Source organism: Martes martes (assembly GCF_963455335.1).
Source record: "Martes martes genome assembly, chromosome: 8".
Lineage (NCBI taxonomy): Eukaryota > Metazoa > Chordata > Mammalia > Carnivora > Mustelidae > Martes > Martes martes.
Window position 1 is genome coordinate 128,842,672 of NC_137895.1, and position 25,354 is coordinate 128,868,025.

The following is a 25,354-nucleotide window of genomic DNA, read 5'->3' on the forward strand; positions in this document are numbered from 1 at the left end:
AAAGTAGACCCACATCTCTGGGTTTCTTAGAACCTAGGGGGTCTTCTGAAGGGCTGCCCTTAATGTTATCCTGAGGGTGAATTCCCTCAATACAAATTTGTATCTTTGCTCCAATATCCTTCCCCATAGTATTGCCAGATCTTGTCGCTTACAGAGAAGGTCATTACAACCAGCTACTACCATTCATGCTAAGCTATTCGTTGGAGTGTTGTTTATTTTATTTTATTGTTTTTTTGAGTGTTGTTTGGAATAGTCAAAGAACCCAAAGCAACTCATTAATAGGGCATTTGTTATAAAAATTATGGAATTCCTTAATAAATCCATGTAATTCTGTGTAGCCATTAGAAAGGATGAGACCACCAGTGTAGAACAATAGTATAATATGATCATAGTTCATGTACTTAAACTGTTTAAAAAAACTTTTATTGATCCTGAATTAGTCCAAATGAAAAAAAAGTGCTCACAACTGTCCTAGAAAAACTTCTTATTCTCCAAAGTTTTCTAGTCTTCCCACTAAATCTTTGAAGCCACATTTAATGTCAGTCTAAATATACTCACAGATTTACTGAAAGACTAGAAATGGATTTAACCATCAGGTACCAAAAGAGTTTTAGACTCTATTTTTATAATCTATCCTGAATTTTCAGGTGTACAGCTTGAAGCTGGATATCATATTCCATTCAGTTTCAAGCTTTTGATATAGCAAAAAGTTGAAGTGTCCCACAGTTATGTTCCACAAACTTAACAGAGAGCTTTAGCATATCAAGGATAAAGGGATTCCACTCCTGAGGGCAAATCAATTATGATGAAATGAACATTCTGTTGATAAATTACAAATTCAGGGCCAAAAAACTACATCCTAAGGCCCAACCATCTGTAGAAAACCATTTGTGCATATCGAACAGAAGCTACTGGAGACGCTAAACATTAATCCACAGACTACCTCAGGAGTCAGATCTCTACAATTTGTAGTTAAAATATTCTCACCAATTCTCGCTCCTGCAAATTCTTCATTAGAAATGAAAAACAAGCAACTCTCAAAGTCCGCATGCTCAAAACCCACCACTTCCCAATACTTGCCTTATTATACACCAAACTTTATAGTATTCCTAGTATATGTCCTTCACTTACCAAGTATTTTTAGCACTATGTGTCAGATACTATTCTACATGCTTTATATTTACCTATTAAAATTTCATAACAACCTCTGAGGTAGGTGCTATTAATATCTCCATTTCGCAGATGAGGAAACTAACATGGGATAGTTAATTTTATGTACCCATTTGGCTAATCCATAGTACTCAGAGACTAGGTGAAACATGAACCTAATTGTTGCTCTGAAGTTGTGTTTTAGATGAGATTAACATTTAGGTATACTTTTTTCTTTTTTTAAAGATTTTATTTATTTATTTGACAGACAGAGATCACAAGTAGGCAGAGAGGCAGGCAGAGAGAGAGGAAGGGAAGCAGGCTCCTGCTGAGCAGAGAGCCCGATGCGGGGCTTGATCCCAGGACCCTGGGATCATGACCTGAGCCGAAGGCAGAAGCTTTAACCCACTGAGCCACCCAGGCGCGCCATATTTAGGTATACTTTAAGTAAAAGCTAATGCCCCTCCATAATCTGGGTGGGCCCCATCCAGTCAGTTGAAAGCATTAAAAGAAAAAAAGATCAAGGCCTTGTCCTCCATACCCTCCTACCCCCACCCCACCCCAAGAAGAAGGAATTCTACTTCTACACTGCTTTCAGTCCTGACTTACAACATCAACTCTTCCCTGAGTCTACAGTCTGCTGGTTTACACAGCAAGATTACAGACTTGCCAACCATGACAATCCCATAGAACAATTCCTTAAATCCCGCCCTACACACACACACACACACACACACACACACACACACACACTCTTTCTCTCTCTCTCTCTCAGTTCTTTTTCTCCACAGAAACTTGGCCCATACGAAGTTACAGGAACTTGGCCAAAGTCATAAAGCTAGTAAGTGCAAAAGTTGTAATTCAAACCCAAGTACTCTAAACACAGAGACTGTATTCTTTTTTTTAAAAAAATATATTTTTAAAGATTTATTTATTTATTTGACATAGAGAAAGAGGGAGAGAAAGCGCACAAGCAGGGGGAGCAGCAGGCAGAGGGAGAAAGAGAAGCAGGTTCTCCACTGAGCAGGGATTATGATGCGGGGCTTGAACCCAGGACCCTGGGATCATGACCCGAGCCGAAGGCAGACGCTTAACCCACTGAGGCACCGACGCACGCCTTAAAAATTTATTTTGGGGGCACGTGGGTGGCTCAGGGGGTTATGGCTCTGCTTTCGGCTCAGGTCGTGATCTCAGGGTCCTGGGATCGAGCCCTGCATCAGGCTCTCTGCTCAGCGGGGAGCCTGCTTCCCCCTCCCTCTGCCTGTCTCTCCGCCTATTTGTGATCTCTCTCTCTGTGAAATAAATAAATAAATAATCTTAAAAAAATTATTTTTAAGTAATCTCTACACCCAATGAGGGGCTTGAATTCACAACTCTGAGATCAAGGGTTGGATGCTCTACTGGCTGAGCCAGCCAAGTGCCACCCCTACCACCTCAACTGTATTCTCAATTCAATGAATTTGGTGATTGCTAAATGATGAAAAAATGTAAAATTAATTACTTACCAAGTAGACATTGTTTGCTGACTGTAGTGAATAGTACAAATGGACAATGAAAGGACTTTTGCTTAGGGCTAAGGCATCCCTCTCAGCTTGTACCTGATGAGTCATATTTTTGTTGATCATATCTGCTTTTTTGACAACCTATGGTAGATAACATAACAATATATTCATTTTATTTTTTTATTACAAGAGCGTTCTCAGGTTTCAGAGTTGCCTTTGTGAAAGCAACCAGAGAGAGAGAGAACATAGATGTCATTGTCATCGCCCTCAGGAAACGGTCAGAAAAAGAGCTAATATGGTAAACAGAACTAAAATTTCTTCAAGAGAACTGCTTATTTTAGCATCAATTGGCATCACATCCCTTTTGAGAAGGAAAAAGTAGTAAACACATGCTCCCCTAGTGCCCTACATATTAGTAGAAAAATAGTTCCATCCTACTAGTCTTATAACAAATTCAAAGGTAGTAACGTTTCTAATAAGCCCCCAGATAATCAGGAACCTAGGCACGGATAATTAGGAGCTAATAAATTTTCTTTAACTTCTGATTCTTTGATGGATGAGAATTGAATCAGAAAGGGGAAGAATATCGGAAGTTTGTTTGCCTAGGAAAAAAACCTTAATAGTTAAAACTACTGAAAGTTAACAATCTCAAATGCAGTCTTACAGAAAATAACAAAGTACTCTTTTCAAGTTGCCAGGTAGCTGGTACAGAAGCAAAACTGTAATATAATCTACATTAAGATTGGAGCACTAAACTGAACAGTCAGTAACATTGAGATCAATTGTCAGAAAGATTAAAAGACATATTTCTTCCAGGGACTCATTAAGAGTAATAAAATCAATATTAGTGTGTATAATTAATACACTATAAATTCCAGCCTTATATACTTTCCATAAGAAAACTGAGGGAAATTGACAAAGCCAGTCTGTAACATGATTTTACCTGTCACTCCACTAGATAGGAAGCTCTGTGAAGGCATGCTTGTTTTTGTGCAACACTGGACCCTAGACCCTACACACAAAGGGGATACTCAACAAATATTCATCGAAAAAAATGAATTGGTATTTTTATTTCGACAACTGATAATGACTGATAAGGAAATAGAGTAGAAAGAAAAGCAAAAAATTGGTGGAACATATGAAGCAAGGAAGAATTAATTTCACATGGAGTGAGTTGGAAAGGTCAGGTAAGGTTTGAAGAGGAGCGAGGCGATATGCAGCTCCATCCCGGGACTCCCAGGATTCCGGGATCAAGACCTGAGCGCTCAACTGACTGAGACACTTAGGCACCCTATGATTGCTTTTCTAAGAAGTTTGGACTTTAGCTTGCAAGCCACAGCCTAAGGAGAGGATGAAAAAAGTAGCGATTCTACTTAGGGGTCTACTCCAATAGACTAGGTATGTAAATGAAGGCCTGATGAATCTCAAAAACACTGGTAAAAACAAAACCAAAACCAAAAAACTCAGATGCAAAAGACTATATGTTGTAAGATTCCATTTACATGCAGTGTAGAGAAAAGGCAAATCTGTAGAAATAGAAAGTAGATTTCTGGTATCCTGGGGCCAGGGGTGTTAAGGGGGAGGTACTGAAGACAGGCAGTAGATCTTTTTAGAGTGATGGATATATTCTAAAATTGGATTGCGGTGATAGTTACCCAAACTGTAATTTACCAAAAATTGACTTGTACTTTTAAGAAGGAGAGAGGGAGGGAAAGTGGGAGGGAGGAAGAAAAAAACAAAGAAAGAAAAAATGAAGTCCTGTATTTGGGTAGTCATGGAAGGGATGGTAAGAAGGAATATGAGATAGAATTGACAGGCCTAGCTGAGACACTGGTTATACAAATGAAGTAGAAGAAAGTTAAAATGACTCAAGTTTCTAGCCTGAACGACAGCGATGAAGGTGATTTTATTAAACGGAGAGAGGAAATACAGAAGATTCAGTGTTGAAGCCCTTAGGCAGAGAGGACTGTTCAAAGTCAGGCAAGTACAATTCCAAGATACCTGATAGATATTCACATAGCAAGGAAGGTGAAAATGCATCAGCACTCAGACTGCTGGTTTCTTTCCATTCTCACGTTCACTCAGTGCTGAAATTGAGAGTAATCCGAAACTATGGAGTGCGTGAGGACCAAGGGAGGCCAGGAGAGGCTCAAATACACTGAAAGCTCTTGAGTGCTTTCCTAATGATATATGCTGCTGCGAAGATAAAGGAGTGACATGTTCTAACATGTTTCAGTGTAGTCTTTAAATAATTGTTTCAAATTTAATGTTTCCAATTTAATCCCGGTAAAGGTCAGGATGGTAAACATGATTCAGAAATCCCGGCGTCTCCTAAGCATTGGCGGAGTGAAAGGAAGGGCGGGGCAGAGGCGAGACACCCAGCCTGCCGGCGCTCAAGTCACCCCAAGTAAGAAGTCATGTCACAACGCTTTATAGGCTCCTGCGGCCCTGGGGCCTGCCCAACTCGGAGGCAGGAAAGAGGGCCGAAGGTCCGGACTCTTTCCCTTTCTTTTCTCCCCGACTTCTTACCTTCACTGCGTACAACTTGCCGCCTTTCTGCCCGAGATACACCTTCCCAAAGGCGCCACGGCTGATGGGCTTCACTATGGTGAATTCCTCAATGGAGGGAGGTCTTGGCACTGGGATCCTATTCACGCACTCCCCTGTAGCCGCGTCTCCTTCACTCTCCTTCTCGCTTTCCGCAGTGGGCTCCATCGTAAGCCAGCCCGGACAGAAGCCTGCAGCATCAGCCAAGGCCCCTTTCCGAGCCACAACTCCCGCCAAGTGAGTTCAAAGTAAGACCCCGCCCACGCACTCCGCCGTCAGTGACGCCACCGCGCTGTGGCGCTCGCCGCGCCGAGCCCAGCGCAGCCCCGCCCCCAGCGCAGCCCCGCCCCTGTCATCTCTGGTTTGTAGGCCCGGGTGGGGACCTTGGGAAATTCTCCAACCAACCACAGACTCTTCGAGGGCGGGGACCGCGGCCCAATCACTTCATTTGTAATAACGGGGGAGGCACAGACAGTCTTTGGCCTACAAGAGAAAGGGTCTACTCGGACTAGAATCTCGATCGCAGACCTGAGGTTTCTCCTGACCTCCAATCGAGGTTGACGGGACCCTGCCCTCATCTCACTTTTGCTTTGTTTGGTTTTTACTCCTTCGCGACCTCGCACCCTGGCGGGAAATGTAAGCCAGTTCGGTCTGGCTAGTGCAAATCAGAGAATGTGGAGAAACTGGATGAGCAGGAAGCCGGTGGCTGGCCCTGTCATCCGACATACAAACACGATGTAACTTGCCGGACTGAAGCGGATTAGAACCAACAGGAAGAATTTTCGATTTATTGTGGGGAAGATAAAGAGTACCAAATTGTAGCGAAAGAGTTTATCGTACCTTACGGCCCCGTCGGAAAAGGAGAATATATTGGAAGGTTTGATAAATTCGGTGTACAAAGAAAGATTTAAGAGGGTCGATGCCGTCGCCCCTTAAGAAAGAAATACGGCCAGAGAGCTTGGGGATCCCGCACTTGTATCATTCAACGTGAACATCAGCTAGTTTAGGGGCCAGGAGACCTCAGCTGCGGCAGTAGATACGCCAGTCCAGGAAAAGGGAGGCGGCAGACGTACGCCCCCGAGCATTGCCCACCTGCCCCGGAAGTACTGGTGCGTTGGAACCTTACCTTCCGGGGCAGATTGTCTGTCGTTGCAGCAGCTGTGAGAAGGGGAAGCCATTTTCTGTTTCTAGGAAGAGTAAGGGCTAGGGGGAGAGGGGAAAAGAAAAGGAAAGAAGGGCTCAGCACCTCCCCGCCGAGCCGTGGACCGAGGGGCTCTTTCGGCAGGCTGGCGAGGTAGCTGAGAGCCCGGAGGAGATGTTTTCCCTGTCGAGTACGGTGCAGCCCCAGGTGAGTCTGGCATCGGTCCTTTTTTCCTCCCTTCTTGTCCGCGGCTGTTTGCCGTTTGCGTTTTGTAGAAGCCGTTTCTCGTTTGGGATCCTAGGAGGGAAGCGATTTACCCAAAGCGAGTCCTGAGGATTGAGAAGGGATCAGCGGCTACGCTGAGAGTAGAAGGCGGACGCTGTAGCAGAGATCGATGTGATGGAGACCTTGGTTTATCGAGTTGATAGCGTGGAATTTTTACTAGAGAATCCATTAGGCATTGTTGAGCGCCGGACATTCTGGGGTGGGGGGTGCGGAGTGAGGATGGAAACGCCTTTGCCTTAGATGTAAAGGGAGCAAGTAGTGTTTTCTATCTTATCACCTCTCCGGAGATTTACTGTAACGACCCCGATACCCAATTCTTTCTTTCCTTTTTAAATGGAATTTAACTCAAACATGTTGTAATAATTTGAGTACCACGAATGCTTGCTTTCTTGCTTGCTTTTTTTTTCTTTCTTTCGTTAAGAAAAGACTAATAAACACATTTTTAAGTTATTGACTGCTTGCGTTACTATTTTTGTTTAGCCCCTGTCCCATTTTTTTCATAAAGCAAAAGATAGGGCAGAAAAAAAAATTCCCAGGGTTCTTAATTATCTTCTTTCAGGAGTAATCACTTGTGATAATGTTTTGTCCTTGGTTCATTTAATCATCTTTTTTGGATGGCAACATTTTGATAGGTTTTTTTGTTTTGTTTTGTTTTGTTTTGTTTTGTTTTGAATTCTCAGTTTTGCAAATAAACAGGTTTTGGACATATTTAGATTTTAAAATAATTTTAACACTTTAAAGTTTCAGCGTATAATTACGTTCCTTTGTGTAACCCCACTCTCTTGGTTTTTTTTGTGGTTTGTTTTGTTTTGTTTTGTTTTTGGCTAGTACTGTCTGGATAGTTGAAAATGAAGTGATTAGTTATTTATTGAGCATCAGTAATATGCCTGTCAGATGGATAAAACAAATGTGGAATCTTGATGGACATATGAAGAAAAATGGAATGGGAGTTAGCCAGGTAAAGAGTGAATGGAAGTAAACAGTTATCCCAAGTATCTGCAAGGATATCTGCAGGTCCTGAGATAAGGAAGAGCTTAGCTGATTGGAGGAACAAAAATAAGGCCAGTGTGGCTAGAATGTAGTGATTAAATGGTGTGATGACAGAAATGAGGTGGGGGAGAAGCAGTGAGGCAAATCATAGAGGAAGTTATAATAAGGTACCTTACTTTTTTTTTTTTTTAAGATTTTGTATATGTATTTGAGAAAGAGTGAGAGAGAGCGGGGGAGGGACAGAGGAAGAGAGAGAAGCAGACACCCCCCCTAAGCAGGGAGTTGAGTAGGGAGCCTGGCCATTGGAGGCAGGGCTTGATCCAATCCAGGGCTCCATCCCAAGACCCTGGGATCATGACCTGAGCTGAAGGCAGATGCTTAACTGTCTGCCTATCCAACTGAGCCACCCAAGCACCCCTAGTAAGAAGGGACGTTGGATTTCATTTTAAGTGTATTGGGAACCATTGGATGTTTTAAAGCACAGAATGCCATGATCAGATTTACATTTTCAGTAGATCATTCTGGCTTCTGTGGAGAATTAGAGGGGCAAGAGCGGAGGTGTTTTCAGTTAAGGATGTTATTGCAGTAATCCTGGAGGGGGATAATGTACCACTAAAGTGGGGGCAATGGTTATGGAAAGAAGGGGATGAGTTAGGTTTTGTTTTTTGTTTTTGTTTTGTTTTTGTTTTTTTTTTTAGAATTTTTATTTATTTGACAGAGCACAAGCAGGTGGAGTAGCAGGTAGGAGAGAGAAGCAGGCTCCCTGCTGAGCAAGGAGCCAGATGTGGGGCGCCATCCCAGGACCCTGGGTTCATGTCCTGAGCTAAAGTCAGTCGCTTAACTAGCTGAGCCACCCAGGCACCCCTGTCCCTGTGCTTTTTTTTTTTAAACATTTTGTTTATTTGTCAGAAAGGGAGAGAGCACAAGCCAGGGTGGAGGCAGGCTCCTTGCCAAGCAAAGAGCCAGATGTGGGATCATGACCTGAGCTGAAGGCAGACACTTAACCGAATGAGCCACCCAGGCGTCCTGTGCCTTTTTTTTTTTTTTAAGATGTCTTTATATCTTTATAAAGATATATGTCTTTATATCTTTATATCTTATATATAAGATATATCTAAAATATCTTAAGATATAAATAGATACAATATCTAAAGATATTTTTAGAGATAGAGTGTACACACACACACACACGGAAGCAGAGGGAGACGGAAAGGGAGAGAATCTCAAGCAGACTCCCTGCTGGGTACAGAACCCCATACTGGGCTCCCATCTCTTGACCCTGAGATCCTGACCCGAGCAGAAATCAAGAGTTGGACACAACCTACTGAGCCATCCAGGCTCGCCTATCGTCTGTGCTTTCGTAATCTTTTTGCTGATGGAGGGTCTTGCCTCACGGTTGTTGGCTGATGACTGATTATAGTAGTGGCTGCTGAAGGTGGGAGGTGGCTGTGGCAATTTCTTAAAATAAGACAACACTGAAGTTTGCAATATTGATGGACTCTTCCTTTCATGAATGATTTGTCTGTCAGATGTGATGCTATTTGATAGCATTTGACCCACAGTAGAACTTTCATTATTGGACTGAATCATCTCAAACCCTGCGCTTTCTTATCAACTCAGTTTATGTAATATTCCAAATTTTTTGTCATTTCAGTAGCCTTCACAGCATCTTCACCAAGAGTACATTTGACCTCCAGAAACCACTTTCTTGGGGCACCTGGGTGGCTTAGTTGGTTAAGCATCTGCCTTTGGTTCAGGTCATGATCCCAGGGTCCTGGGATCGAGCCCCGCATTGGGCTTCCTGCTCAACAGGGAGCCTGCTTCTTCCTGCCTTTCTGCCTGTCCTCCCGGCTTGTGGCTTGTGTGCTCTCTCTCAATCGCATGCTCGCTCACACACACACTCTTTCTCAAGTAAATAAAATCTTAAAAAGAACCCACTTTCTTGGCTCATCCATAAGAAGCAACTCATCTGTGTTCGTGTGATCATGGAATTGCAGCGCTTCCCTCACATCTTCAGGGTCTGCTTCTAGTTCTCGCTATTTCCATCACATTTACAGTTACTTTCTCCAGTGAAGTCTTGACCCCCTCACAGTCAACCCGTGAGGTTTGGAATCCGTTTCTTCCAAACCCCGGTTAATGTTGATATTTTTACCTCTTCCTGTGAAAATGTTCTTAATGCCATCTGAAATGGTGAATCCTTTTCCAGAAGGCTTTCAGTTTACTTTGCCCAGATCCGTCAGAAGAATCACACTCTATGGCAACTGTAGTCTTTATAAAATGTATTTTTTTTTAAAGATTTTATTTACTTATTTGACAGACAGAGATCACAAGCAGGCAGAGAGGCAGGCAGAGAGAGAGGGGGGGAAGCAGGCTCCCCGCTGAGCAGAGAGCCCAATGCGGGGCTCGATCCCAGGACCCTGGGATCATGACCCGAGCCGAAGGCAGAGCTTAACCCACTGAGCCACCCAGGCACCCCCAAATGTATTTCTTAAATAATAAGACTTGAGAGTATAAATTGCTTCTGACCCATGGGCTGTAGAATGAATGTTGTGTTAGCAGACGGGAAAGCAACATTAATCTGGTTGTACTCGTCCAGTAGAGCTCTTAGGTAATCAAGGACATTGTCACTGAGCAGTAATATTTTGAAAGGAATCATTTTTTTATGAGCAGCAGGTCTGGTAGCAGGAGGCCTAGAGTATTGACTAAATCATACTCTAAATAAATGTGCTATCAACCAGGCTTTGTTTTTCCATTTATAGAGCAGAGGCAGCATAGATTTAATACTATTCTTTTTTTTTTTTAAAGAGAGAAAGTAAAAAAAAAATAATAATAATAATAAAAAATAAAGAGAGAAAGTGACTTTTTTTTTTTAAGATTTTATTTATTTGCCAGAGAGAGAGAGAGTACACACAAGCAGGCAGAGAGGCAGGCAGAGGCATCGAGAGAAGCAGGGAGCCCCATGTGGGACTCGATCCCAGCACCCTGGGATCAAGACCTGAGCTGAAGGCAGCGGCGTAACCAACTGAGCTACCCAGGCGTCCAGATTTAATACTATTCTTAAGGGCCTAGGATTTTTGGAATGGTAAATAAGCATTGTTTTCAACTTAAAATCAGCTGTAATAGTCCCTAACGAGAGAGTCAGCCTGTCTTTTGAAGCTTTGAAGCCAGGCATTGACTTCTCCTCTCTAGTTATGAAAGTTCTAGGTGGCATCTTAGACTAGAAGGCTGTTTCTTGTACACTGAAAATCTGTTTAGTGTAGTTATTCATTAGTTATCTGTGTCATCTAGATCTTCTGGATAATTTGCTTCTGCAGCTTCTTCACCTCTCTCAGCCCTCATAGATTTAATACAGTTAGGCCATTGCTCTCAATTAAGCTTTGGCTTAGGGGAATGTTGGGGTTGGTTTCATCTTCTAGCCAGACTACGAAAACTTTCAGCAAGAAGGCCTCATTTTGCTTTTTTATCATTTGTGTGTTCGCTATACTGGCACTTTTAATTTACTTCAAGAACTTTTCTTTTGCATGTACAACTTGGCAAAGTACAAGAGGCTTAGCTTTCAGGCTATCTTGGCTTTCGACATGCTTTCCTTGCCAGGCTTAATCATACTTAAATTTTGATTGGAAGTGAGAGATGTGTGACTCTTCCTTTCATTTGAACACTTAGATGCCATTGTAGGGTTATTAATTGCCCTGATTTTGATGTTGTGTCTCAGCAAATGAGGAAGCCCAAGGAGAGGGAGAGAGATGGGAAGGACCCTTGGTGGAGCAGTCAGAAGGCCCACAACAGTTACTGATTAAACTCAGTGTCTTATATAGGTGTGATTCATGGCATCCCAAAACAATTACAGTATTAACATCAAAAATCACTAATCATAGGTAACCATAACAAACACAGTAATAATAAAATAGTTTGAAATACTGTGAGAATTACCAAAATGTGACAGAGACGTGAAGTGAGCAAATGCTATTGGAAAAATGGTGCCGAAGACTTGCTTGATGCAGTGTTACCACAAATCTCCAATTTATAAAAAATGCAGTATTTGTGAAGTAAAATAAAATGAGATATGCCTGGACGGTAAGAACCCATTTAATTTATTTATTCATTCAAGAAATATTTATTTGGCATCTACCATGCATTATTGTTGCACTGGGATACAGTATGAATAAAACAAAAATAAAATCTAAAGTATGTAAGTCATGTAAGTATTGCATAAAAACATTTTGTTGCTGAAAACTAGGTTTGTCTCTTGGTGACTGTCAAGCCAAAAGATAAAGCCGAGCCAAAGAATAGGAAAAGGAAAGGTCTTGCGGCAAGTGAAGGAGAACACTAGGCCTCTTTCCCAGAGAAATGTTTCCCTGAATAACAAAATTGGGAAAATTTTATGCTAAGGGTTTGTACATATTCATGACGAGGCTTGTGGAATGGGGAATACTTAAAGTGCCTGAGTCCAGGTCAGCGTCACGGGGGGCGGCAAGGGATAGAATCATCAGTTTTCTGCCTCCAGTTGGTGAGGGCTAAAGGGATTTAGATCCTGAAAAGATAACTGGAGAAGATCAGTCTTCACTTTTGAACTCTGGGGGTTTTACCACAGATTTATTGCCCCTGACATGATTAGGCTTCTGGCCTGATAGTGGCTGTTTTACATTCTTCCCCCCCCCCCAACCCCTGCCCAAAACAGTACATTTTATGTGACATTAGACAACATTCCCCAGTTTCTCTCAGTTGTGACATGTAGATGGCGTTACATTGTTTTTGTGGTCACCCATGCTGAGCAAGGTTTTTCAATCTTCAAAACACTCGAAACTTAAAGGTTCTGCATTTCACATCAGTTCACAAGTCCAGGTGTATCTTCCCATTTATTGGAATTGGCGTAGATTCCCTTTTAGGTAGAAAGGTGGAGACGAAGCCATTTTCTTTAAAAACAGGTTTGTTCACAATTTCATTTATGCCATAAAAATCAGATGAGAGCATGTTATTAAGCTGTTTTATATTCTCTCACAAGATGGCTGGGGGGGCCTTGTGTCAAGAAAGCTATGTCTTTTTCCAGGGACACCTAACTCTGCTAACAATTTTACATTAAATAAGTACATAAATAAAGTAAAATAGAGTAGAGAAAAAAAATCCCTTGCCACATCAAACTTAGATTTTAGTGGGAGGCTGTTGTATATAATAAAAGGTAAATACTTGATCTTTGTTCCCATTTCTTGTCATGAAGCTTGGAATTTCCCATGTGGTAGGAGTGTCTTATTCCTGAGCCACCCCTTTGGATCACACCTGGATTTATGCTTATGAGGTGACTTAGGATAGGGTCTTTAGACAGCCTCAGGGCTGAGCTGGTCACCTGAAAGACCTAGTGATTAGGAGGTGGGAACTCTCAGCCCTAACTCCCCTAGCTTTTTGGAGGGGAGGACTGGCCTGGGGATTGATCTCTTTAGAAACTCTTAAAGGGTGAGATTCAGTGTAAAGATTCACCATTCAGAAGGGTGATACACTCCACATCTTGTACTCTTCTGGCTGTACCTATTCATCTGGTCCCCTTCCTTCCTTTCTTCCCTCCTTCCTTTCTTGCAAAAGATTTTAATTATTTATTTGAGAGAGCGTGAAAGAAAGAGTGATCACAGAGGGAGAGGGAGAAGCAGACTCTGCTAAGTGGAGAGCCTTATGCGGGACTCCATCCCAGAACCCTGAGATCATGACCAAAGCTGAAGGTGGATGCTTAACCGACTGAGACACCCAAGCACTTCCCTTCTTTCCTCTTCCCTTTCCTTTCCTTTCCCTCTTTCCTTTCCTTCCTTCCTTACTCCCTCCCATTTTCTCCCTACCTCCTCCCCTCCTCTTCCCTTCCCTTCCCCTCTCCCTCCCTTCCTTCCTTCCTTCCTACTTACCTACCTTTCTTCCTTCTTCCTTAATAGACTGGTAAATGTAAAGTATATTCCTTAGTTCTGTAAGCTGTTCTAGCAAATTATCAGACCTGGGGAGGAGAGTGAGGAGACCCCAGATTTATAGCTGGTAGATCAGAAGTATGAATGGCTTAGAACTTGTGACTGGTATCTGAAATTGAAACAGACTTGGGGGGCTGAGCCTTTAACTTGTGGGTTCTACACTAACACTGGGCAATTAGTTTGAGAATTGGATCATTGGACAACCAGCTGGTGTCAGAATTGGTTGAGAGAGAAACAAGAGAAACAACGTATAGATAAATAAGTAGATTATGTATAAAGTGTGTTAGATACTAGAACTGTCCAGAAGAGAACATGGGGTAGTGAAAAGGGTAAGGAATATTTTTTTAGGGGAGGGTTGTTGAAATTTTGAATAGATTAGCTAGGGAAAAGACTCAAGAGACGATGACATTTGAGTTAAGAACTAAAGTCAGAGAGCAAACTAGACAAAAGGGAATAAAACAATGCAAAGTCTTTGAGGTGAGAGCTTGCTAGGTGTTGTTCCAAGAACAGGAAGGAGGCCGGTATGGCTGAAATAGAGAGAATGAAGGAGAACATGGTGGTGGGTAAATTTGGAAAGGTAATAACCGTGGAGGGCTTTCTGTGTCATAATGCTTAGGACTTTTGCTTTTATTGTGAGTGAGAAGAGAAGCTGTTGGAGGGTTTTAAGCCAAGGAGTGATGAGATCTGACTTTGTTTTTAATAGAGCAGGTTCAGGGAGAGTAGTTAGGACGGCTATTGCAAAAATCTATGTATAGATGATGGTGACTTAGAATAGGATGAGAACAGGATGGTGCAGTGGGGAAGTTGAGAAGAGTAAAATTCTGGATATATGCTTACTTTTTTTTTTTTTTAAGTCTGAAATATTTCGTTTTGTGGTGGTATCATTTATTTAGCCCATTGTCTTAATGGTGGGCATTTCTACCTTTCACTGCTTTTTAAATGCTTTAATGAAAATTGTCATCTATACATATACAAGCACTTTTCAGATTTTTTTCCTTAGAATAAACTACTAGGAAATAGATTAATGGGGAATAAAATATATATTTTTAATACTTTGGATTCATATAGCCAGACTACTGTCCTGGAAGAATTTACCTGTTTTTTTCTTACTAGCAATAAATCTGAGTATTTATATTTTTTAATATATAGTTCTGATGCACAGTGCATGCTTAACTTTTTACAAATCCCAGATCCTGACAATAAAAAGATTTCTTTCTGTTTTAATTTTAAAAAGCACACTACTTAATTTCAACTTTGATCTTCTTTTAGGTTACAGTTCCTCTGAGTCACCTCATCAATGCCTTCCATTCACCAAAAAGCACATCTGTTTCTGTCAGTGCGTCAGCTTCGCAAAACCCCCATCGAGATGTAGTTCCTGAGCATGAGGCTGCTGGCAGTGAGGTAATAGTTTTTTACCCTGATTGTGTAAGAAACAGTGTTTTTGATTTAGTATGTTGTAAACATGTCTGAAATTTCTCTCTGTGGTTAGGCACTTGTAACAGGTCATTTCTGTCTTTAGCTTATCTCCTTTATGATTAAATATGTCTAATTCTGGCTTTATTGTACCTAAAGAAAAGTTACTTTGCTTTTTTTTTTTTTTTTTAAGATTTTATTTATTTATTTGACAGAGATCACAAGTAGGCAGAGAGGCAGGCAGGGGGTGCCGGATGGGAAGCAGGCTCTCTGCTGAGCAGAGAGCCTAATATGGGGCTCAATTCCAGGACCCTGGGATCATGACCTGAGCCAAAGGCAGAGGCTTAACCCACTGAGCCACCCAGGCACCCCTACTTTGTCTTATTCTTTAACATTTGTTAAAAATTTCATGTGGCAGTGGTGCATGGCTGGCTCAGGGGTAGTGCAGGTGACTCTTAATCCTCAGGGTTGTGAGTTTGAGCCCTATGTTGGGCATGGAGCCGACCGTGAAAAAAAAATTCACGTGGAAGTGTATTTGGTATTCACTTCCTAGATTACTAGTTGTGTGATACCATTTAGATACTTTGTATTGCTCCAGCAGTAGAAGTGAACCCACAATTAACTGACCAGAATTACCTCCCAAGTCTCAAGGAAGATAGAATAGTTAAGAAGTTCCCATCTACTGCCTTATGGGAGTGTTTAGTGTAATCGAAGTTAGATGGTACCTGAAGGTGAAATACATACACTATGAAACTACTTTCAGTGTTCCGAGGATTATAAAATTGGTGTTTCCTAGGATACAGGGAATTTGCAGCCTAAGAATCTTTGTGTTTATGAGGTTTATTAGTAAGATAGCTGCATGTAGCTCAGAATACATTTTTCATAGAAAACATTATAATTTCTAGTTAAAGTTCCTAAAAACCTCTTTAATCCATAAGTAACTTATGTTCCTGTTCCTAGTCCTGATATCAGGGGCTATGGCAAAGAACAGTAGAGGAGGAGTTGAAAAAGTGTTCACTTCTTGGGAGGGTTGGCGTCAGTCTTGGGATAAAATTTTAATTAGAAGAAAAGTTTGTCATCAGAGTCCTTAGGCTTTCCTTTTATAACATTTACCCAGTTCCTGTTGCTGCTTTCTATAGGCAGTCCATTGTCTCTCTTTTTTTTTTTAATATTATTTATTTATTTATTTGACAAAGAGAGAGAGATCACAAGTAGGCAGAGAGGCAGGCAGAGAGAGGGTGGAAGCAGGCTCCCTGCTGAACAGAGAGCCCGATGTGGGGCTCAATCCCAGGACCCTGAGACCATGACCTAAGCTGAAAGCAGAGGCTTAACCCACTGAGCCACCCAGGCGCCCCAGTCCATTGTCTTTCTACTGTGATGATAAGCCTCTCCCGAATTATAGTCCAAGAGAGCCTGCATGATGAAAATAAATGTATCAAAATTGCTGCCTATAGCAATATTGTGTTACTTTTAGGAATTTTGGAAAATACTGTATGGGTGGAAGAAATAAAATTCTCCTGTGATCCTGTTCCCCAGAGATAATGCTATTAGCATTTGTATTTACATGTCAAGTCTCTTTTTCTCTTACACTTTTTTTTTTTTTTAAGTAGGCTCCATGCTAGGCATGGAGTTCAAGCCCAGTGTGGGGCTTGAACTCATGACCATGACATTGAGACTCAAGCCAAGAGCAAAAGTTAGATGCTTAACCAACTGAGCCACCGTGGCGCCCCTGTACTTTTTAAATTTTATGATTGAATCATTCTGTATATGCTGATTTAAATTCTGCTTTGTTCATTTAATAGTCTTCATGGACTTGTTATGCTATACATTTTCTATATATGTATATATTTTTTAAAGATTTTATTTATGAGAGAGAGAAAGAGTGAGTGAGCAAGTGCACAAGCAGGGGGAGAGGGAAAGGGAGAGGGAGAATCCGACTTCCCACTGAGCAGAAAGGCTGACCCAGGACTCAATCCCAGGACCTTGGATCATGACATGACCTGAGCTGAAGGCAGATGCCTAACTGACTGGGGCACCCAGGAGTCCCCATTTCTATATTTTTAATGACTTCCAAGTGTTTATTGTATGCTATCCCATTGTTGGATATTGTTCCCAGAATTTTGTTGCTATAAACAACATCACTTTTACGGTCTGTGTTGCTAAAGACTATTTCGTTAAGTGAAATTGCTAGGTCAGGGCCTTGAAAAGTAACTAAACTCTGGAAGCCAATGTTGAGCTTTTGAGTAATGGTTTCAGATAATAGAATGGGTGTTCTTAACTTTTGATACACCCTCATTAGTCCTATTGTTTGCCTTTAGTGAGTGTTCTTTATTGCTTTACAGAACTTTTTCTTTCTCCTTAAGCATCCTGCCTCATCTCTACTCTCTACTCTAACCTCCTTTGCTATGTGGTGGCCTTGCTTTCATCAGTCAAGTCTTGCTTATCCAAATATCCATTCCACAATGTAATTTTATTTTTTATTTATTTATTTGACAGGTAGAGGTCACAAGCAGGCAGAGAGGCAGGCAGAGAGAGGGGAGGAAGCAGGCTCCCTGCTGAGCAGAGAGCCTGATGCGGGGCTGGATCCCAGGACCCTGGGATCATGACCTGAGCTGAAGGCAGAGGCCTTAACCCACTGAGCCACCCAGGCGCCCCACAATGTAATTTTAAAAACTTTCTTTCAACTTCCCTCAAAAGCTACTGACTTATTTTCCTTTTGTTTTCAGACTTCTTGAAATAGTAGTTTGAGCTTGTAACTGTACTTGCTAAACTTTTATTCTTACGCTACATCTCATCATAGTTTGGCTTACTTTGTGCCATTTTACAGACTTATTTTGCCAAAGTTGTTGATTTCCTTTATGCTTAAGTGCAGGCCTTTTTAAAAAGCCACATCTTTTTCAACTTCCCTTAGCATCTGGTCTTGCTGAAAATTTCCTACTTTCAGAATACTCCCTCTTATTGAGTGATGTTACATTGAGGATGGTTTTTCTCTTTCTGTTTTGCTGGCTTGTTTTTTTTTTGTTGATGTTGTTGCTAGCCCCTTAAATACTTGGTGTGCTTTGCATTTATCCTTGATCTGATTTTTGTTATGCATATTCTCCCAGGTCGTGTTACCCATTTTCACATATGTATGTGTGTATGTATGTATGTATGTAAATGTTTGTGTGTATGTGTGTGTATGTGTATGTATAATAGGCTGATGACTCCCAAATATATCCCCAACCCTAAATTTACTTTAAATCTTTGAAGTCACTTATTAGTGCCTTGTAAAATACCCCTCTGAAGGGGCACCTGGGTCCTGGCTGGCTCAGTGGATTAAAGCCTCTGCCTTCGGCTCAGGTCATGATCCCAGGGTCCTGGGATCAAGCCCCACATCTGGCTCTCTGCTCAGCAGGGAGCCTGCTTCCCTTCCTCTCTCTCTGCCTGCCTCTCTGCCTACTTGTGATCTCTGTCAAATAAATAAAAATCTCAAAAAAAAATAAAAAAAGAGTTAAGCATCTTGAGAAAAATGTATTTAAAAAAAAACAACCCTCTGAAGAGAATTTCAGGGACCTCAAAATTAAGATGTCCAAAGTTGGCTATTCTCACATTACATTGTATTTGAACTTGCAGTAGGTTTGGCTCTTTCTGTCAGTCTGGCTCCAACCAGGATAGAGAAACCACATAGTTATAATGCTAAAAATTAGTGTAATTTTTTTAGTTTAACATTTTTAAAACCCTGTTTTTTTAAGGGATTGGAATAGCTAGGAATTGGCTGTAATAAGTAAACTCTAAAACAGAGTACTAGCAGATTTAAGGAGTAGCTAATACTCTTAGGACTGAGATGGGGCAATGGCAGGAAGAGTTCTTCACCCACGGCTGAGGTCCTAACCTTATTGGAAGAGGGCATGGCCTTGGCTCATCGACTGGCTAAGTTGGTGGTGTCATGCTAGCTGCACTTGATGGAGATCTGTCATGCAGGGTAGCAGGGAAAGCTGTTCATGGGAATGTCTCTTACTGGAAAAGCTGCTACTTGTTTACTATAGAAGCCACTGTTTACTGTAGAAGCCAAGTTTTGGAGAAGCTGTACAAGTGGCAAGCAGATGATAGAAAAACCATGGGTGCTGCACGTAGGAGCCTGCTGAATGAGCACACCAGAACCAGACACAAAAACACTTTCCTCTTATAGCGTCTCCCGTGCTCTTTACTGACAAAGTTTACATTGTCCCAGCCGGCAAGGGAAAAAAGCTCCCCCCCCCCAAAAAAAAGAGCCCAAATCATTGTTCATGGAGCCAACAAAAAGGATGAAGAGGAGCTACAAGATAATAAATTGATAACTAGAGTGTCCATCCAGAACCCTTCTTCCTCTCAGTCCTCTGTTGATTTTTCCAAATGTCTGTTGTCCGTAATTTGTTATTTCTGTCTTTCGCTCAGGCTTGGTTCAAGCTCATACCATTTTTTCTCTTGTTCCATCAGCCTTCTTTCATCCAGTTTATTATCTTTGTCTTCTATTTTCTAGCTATAAAACAAAACTAATCAAATTAGCTATAGAATTAAATTCAGATAAGGCTCTTTACAATTTGACGTTAGCCTATCTAGTTCATTCTATCATCACTGATCTTTTCACTACTTCTGAGACATTCTAGGTGCTTTGATGATATTTTGTTTGTCCCTTACCCCAAGGTTTCTCATCATTTTGGAAGTAAGGTGTTACCTCAGTGAAGCTGTATCTGACTTTGGAAATTGGTTGTTCTCTGTTCTTTTTTTTTTTTTTTTAAGATTTTATTTATTTATTTGACAGAGAGAGATCACAAGTAGGCAGAGAGGCAGGCAGAGAGAGAGGGGGAAGCAGGCTCCCTGCTGAGCAGAGAGCCAGATGTGGGGCTTGATCCCAGGACCCTGAGATCATGACCCGAGCCGAAGGCAGAGGCTTACCCACTGAGCCACCCAGGCGCCCTCTCTTACCACTTTTTGTTTTAAATATCTCTATAATAGCAGTTATTATGTTGTATGAAATTGCTATGCTTATATGTACCTTATTTCTTCTTACATTTCAAGGACCTGACAGCCAGTAAGTAAGGGAAGTAATTTTTAGTTAAGAATCTGCATTTCCCTTTTGAAGTCTTTGCATTATAAATAGACGTTTTGGCTTCCCATTTTGAAAGACAGCTTTTGAGGGGCACCTGGGTGGCCCCTTTGGTTAAATGTCCAACTCTTGATCTCAGCTCAGGTTCTGATTTTAGGGTCATGAGTTCAAAACCTGCACTGGGGTCCATGTCAGACTCCATGCTGGGCGTGGAGCCTACTTAAAAAAATAATAATAAAGGATAACTTTTGAAAGTAGCTTTTGAGTATTATAGTGCTGTTTTCATTGTAATGATACACTTTATATTGTGTAGTTTTTAATAAAGAGCACTTTTAAGTATTTTATTTCATCATACCTTTAACTATGCTTGTCTTGGTGTTTGGATGTCAGATGAGCAACACGTGATCTTTTCCGTTGATCCATACCACCTTGTTGTGAAGTTGGCAGGGCATGTTTCATACGCATTTTACTAACGAGGCAGTTGATTCTGAGAATATGAATGACTTGTCATAAAGCTAGTAGCTGAGAAACCCCTGGACATCAGTCCAGAACTATATAATCCATGGATCTAACTTCATTCATTTATTTTTGCGTGTGTGAAATTTTTTGAATCTAACTTCACATCAGTCATCAGAAGCTGATACTTTACTTATTCTGTTTATTTTTGCTTCCTGTGCTAGAACTTCTGGCTGGCTGGGGCTAATTTTTATTTGTCTTTCATGTCTGCCTAACAGCTCTTGTGGACAAGAAAATAACTCACTTCTATCCTATTTGTAGTTAGTTTAGAACTATTTTAATGTGAGTGTATTTTCTTCCCTGGTTTTCACACATTTTTTTGAAAAATTTTTATTTATTTGACAGAGGTCACAAGTAGGTAGAGAGGCAGGCAGAGAGAGAGGAAGGGAAGCAGGCTCCCTGCTGAGCAGAAAGTCGATCCCAGGACCCTGGGATCATGACTTGAGCCGAAGGCAGAGGCTTTAACCCACTGAGCAACCCAGGCGCCCCCACACATTTTTTACTTTGTTCAATTTTCCTCTTTATTAGAAGTTAGATATGGGTAATTATAGAACCTCTCAGTTCAAAGTAGGATCTCAACAATGAGACCAGAGGAGTGAGATGTCCTTTGGTAACAGCATATTCCCCCCCCTCCTTTTTTTTAAATCAAATGTGCTTTTGTTTATGGACATTAGAGACTGAAGGAAGCTTTAAAAGTCCATAACTTAGAGGCACTATTGGGAATATATTTTTAACCTTTGTCAAACCGCATATGACTAACCTCCATAGAACTAGAACTATAAAAATATTTGCACCAGGTACACCTGGGTGGCTTAGTTGGTTAAGTGTCTGCCTTCAGCTTGGGTCACGATCCCAGGGTCTTGGGATCCCATATCGGGCTCCCTGCTCAGCGGGGAGCCTGCTTCTCCCTCTGCCTGCTGCTCCCCCTGCTTTTGCTCTGTCTTCTCTGGCAAATAAATAAATAAAGTCTTTTTAAAAATAAATATTCACACCAATTTGTTTTTTTTTTTCCAGTTTAGTTTTTAAATATTAGAAAAAAAAAGACTTAATACCTTTGTTAGATTTTTTGAATCCATAATTTTTCAACTAATAAGAACTCTTTAAGTTAAATATCTTGGTATTAATTGCTAACTTGGTTGACTCACTCTTTTACAGCCTGTACTTAATTTAAGAGACCTTGGATTATCCGAATTAAAACTTGGACAGATTGATCAACTAGTAGACAGTCTACTTCCTGGATTTTGTAAAGGCAAGCATGTTTCTTCCCATTGGCATACATCTCATGTCTCTGCACAGTCCTTCTTTGAAAATAAATATGGTAAGTTGGTGTATTTTTTGTTCCAATTTAAGTAAGCCATTGTAGTTACTAAAAATTTAACAGATAGCATTTATTTATGCTTACTGTGTGTTAGCTTCTTTCCTGAGTTCTGTTTCATTCCTTTCCTTTTTCCTTTTCTCTTTCTTTCCCTCTTTCCTTTCTTTTCCTTTTCTTAATTACCTTTCATATTGGAATAATTTTGGATTTACAGGAAAGTTGCAGAGATAGTACTGAGTTCCTGTATGTCCTTCACCTGGCTTCCTCTGATGTTAACTGCCTGCTTAAACATGGTGCATTTGTCAAAACTAAGAAAATAATATTGGTACAGTACATTTAACTAAACTATAGACTATATTTAGACTTTACCAAATGAAATTTAATCTTCCTAAATTACTGGTTTTTCCACACTAGGCTTCTTTATTTGTCCCAAGATCTACTATAGCACATTACATAGATTGTGGAATAGTGGAGTATTGTTTTAATTTTAGGTGACAAACTTTTATTGGATTCCAAGAACCATGCTAGTTTCTGAGAATACATTGAAGTAATAATCATAGTCCTTTTTTTAAAAAGAATGTATATTTTCTTATTTAAGTCTTATAACAATCTGGTGTTAAAATAAGTTGGTAGTTTGTAGAAGGGGTTTCACTTCATGAGTTTCTTTTTGGATGATGCTTAAACAATAAATGTTAGAACTTATCAAAATACTTTTTTTTTTTAACTGATGGAAGAACAGATTTAAATAATCAGTATAAGCTATAATAGCCCAGGAACATGCAAGTTTAATTCATTTTGTGATAAAGTTTTGATTAAAGTCATACTTTGTATAAACTTAATTCATTTACTAATTATTCTAATTGCTTTTATTTCATATATGGGTTGTAGTATAAGTAAAGAATTCAAGAATGAGAAAAATGAAGTTTTTGAGCTTGGGGGCATGGACTAAAAATCTGCTTCTATTTTAATGTTACAATACCTCCTTCCTGAGAGAAGTCCTCAGGCTGAATGGTTAAGGGTGAGGAGTAGACAAGGATCGAACTCATTCCTGCCACTGAGTGGCTGTGGCATTTACTTTAGTCCCCCAAACTGCTGTTTTCTCATGTGAAGCATGAGGAAAAACTCCTTATCTCACTTTGCAGGATCAAATGAAATAATCTAAATAGTTTATTTAGCCCATACTGTGCTATTCATAGTAAGTATTCAGTAGAGTAAAATTTTTGTTACTCTCATTACTGTGTAGTTTAGTAGTATTACTGTTGGTCTTCTGGTCGGCATATTTACATTTCCTTTTAAGGTTCCTTGCCAGCTGTTTTCTTGGCTTAGGCAGGCAGAGGTATTAGGACAGGATTTGTTGATTCCTAGGAAAATCCCCGCATTCTGTCTGGGGTATTGGGATAGAGGAGAACCAGTTTCTATTGGTCCTGTTTACTTCTTCCCGAGGATCACGAATGTAAAGTAGGATGGGAAGCATTGGTCTACCGTGGAAATTCGAAGGACCACCAAAGATGATGGCTTCCAGCTATGGGAGGAACTGTCTTCGAACCCAGTGACTGGAAGCTTTGAGAGGGAAAGATGACTGCTTCTGGTTTACAGTGTTAAATCACATTATTTATTAGCATTTTTGAAATGGTCCTTAGGAAGTAGCAGTTTTTTATCTCTTTGTGCTCTTTACTAAAAGTAACTTTAGGTAAACACATGTGTCTTTTACTTTGTGGTTTGAATTTAATTTCTTTGGCAGCTGTAGTCATATATCAGATAAAAAAGATAATCTGTTGGACAACTGGTAGATAGTAGTAATGCGATGAAGATCTGTAATTAGATTAGCAGTATTTTTAAAAACTCCTAAAAGCAGAGCCATATGAACAAATAAAAGGCTAAGCTCATACTTTTGCTTTCTAATATTTGATATAATTATTATATTTTGTGACTTTTTTTTTTAGCTTGGTAAATAGAAAATTTACTTTTTTCAATTTTCCTCCAGGTTACTTAGATATGTTTAGTACTTTACGTTCCTCTTGCTTATACAGACAACATTCAAGAACTCTCAAAAGTATTTGTTCAGATCTTCAGTGCTGGCCAGGTATGAAACAACAACTGCATTTATTTTGAAAAAATATAATAGATTTCTTTAACAGATTCTTATTTATCTTTCTTAATCATATTAATGTTTATAAACAGTCATTAATAACTCATAGCTCACAGTAGAACTGATAGTTATTTGGAGTCAGTTAGTTTGGGTATGTCCGATTTTTAGTTGGGAAAATATATAGTAGCTGAATTTTGAATGTGAGTGATAAGTGCTACAGTAAATCAAACTTTAGGGAATTTATCTACACCTTCAACATAATTAACTAAGCATGTTTGTTTACTTCCCCATATTCTTAAAATTTCATTTTTAAAATTGTTCCAATCAATTGCAATGACAGAAAAAAAATTTAAAGTGTAGGAAAAGTCAGGGAACAGCAGAGGGGTTTCATCAGTGGACCAGAAATTTGAGGATTTTCTAGAAGGTAAGAAATAGATGATATCACATTGATAGCAAAATCAGATATGCATGCATTTACATTTATTTAATATCAGACACTAGTGAAAGCTGTTAGGTAACAGTGATAATTGTAGATGAAAAAGACATATGTTACCTACCTTCATGTAACTTAGTGACACGAAAGAGGTGTGTGCTATTATTTCCAGTAGAAGTTAGGGAAAAAACCCATTTCCAAGTCAGTAATAGTGGATGATTCGTGAACAGTTGAACTGTAAGATTGCCAAAAGTGAGCCAGTCCCAGAATAGATACGGCATGTAACTTTTACGCCACAATTGGCAAAAGACTTGTTGGTAATAAAGGGTGTGTGTGTGTAGAGAAGACTGTCCCTGAAGATTGTGTGTGAGCATTGAGGCCAAGGAGAGAAATAATGGATTTGAATCATACACTAAATGTACCCTACTCACTCATTATAAGTCCATATTTTGTAGTATAAATGTATTTACCACCTAGCTAGTTTTGAGGAAACCTATCTGTAGTCAGTATTGATCACTGTATTCTCTTTGCAATTACTACTGGAACAGCAAGATCTTCACATGTTGAGGAAAACTTGTAGCATGAAAGAGAGGTGCCACATAGGGCACAGAGACCAGTAATGCCCTGAAGAAATGGTTAATGCAGAAGACAGAAGAATTCTTGAAGAAGGATGATATGTTTTTAAATATTCTTGGAAGACTTATAAAAACTGAGCATTCGTTAGGGAATAAGGAGAATCTTCATTTTGAGAATGTTATAACCCAGGGTCAGGTTCTCTGATCATATAATATTGAAATCAAATAACAGAAAGGATAACTTAAAAAATTCGCAATTCTATGGACATTTAAAGATACTTTTGTAAGTGTCTTGTGGCTGAAGGAAAGAGAAACACATTACAGACAGTTAGTAATGAACCACAGTGAAAATCAACATCAAAATCTTTGAGTTGAGGGCCAGCTGATGCTGA

General features: G+C 40.2%; 2 protein-coding genes across 3 annotated transcripts in view; one reads left to right on the top strand and one right to left on the bottom strand.

Moving 5' to 3' along the window:
* MASTL (microtubule associated serine/threonine kinase like) overlaps positions 1-5,466 on the bottom strand; it is a 35,276-nt gene extending 29,810 nt beyond the window's left edge. For both annotated transcript variants that reach the window (XM_080812145.1, XM_080812144.1), the window contains exons 1-2: positions 5,181-5,466; positions 2,655-2,792 (exon numbers count right to left, since the gene is read on the bottom strand). In XM_080812145.1, the coding sequence (XP_080668271.1) occupies positions 2,655-2,792; positions 5,181-5,366 (324 nt within the window). In that variant the 5' untranslated portion in view covers positions 5,367-5,466. The remainder of the gene's footprint in view (positions 1-2,654; positions 2,793-5,180) is intronic.
* A 143-nt stretch (positions 5,467-5,609) lies between these two features.
* YME1L1 (YME1 like 1 ATPase) overlaps positions 5,610-25,354 on the top strand; it is a 48,083-nt gene continuing 28,338 nt past the window's right edge. Inside the window, exons 1-4 of the mRNA XM_080811231.1 lie at positions 5,610-6,546; positions 14,826-14,957; positions 21,706-21,868; positions 23,850-23,948. Of these exons, the coding sequence (XP_080667357.1) occupies positions 6,514-6,546; positions 14,826-14,957; positions 21,706-21,868; positions 23,850-23,948 (427 nt within the window). The 5' untranslated portion in view covers positions 5,610-6,513. The remainder of the gene's footprint in view (positions 6,547-14,825; positions 14,958-21,705; positions 21,869-23,849; positions 23,949-25,354) is intronic.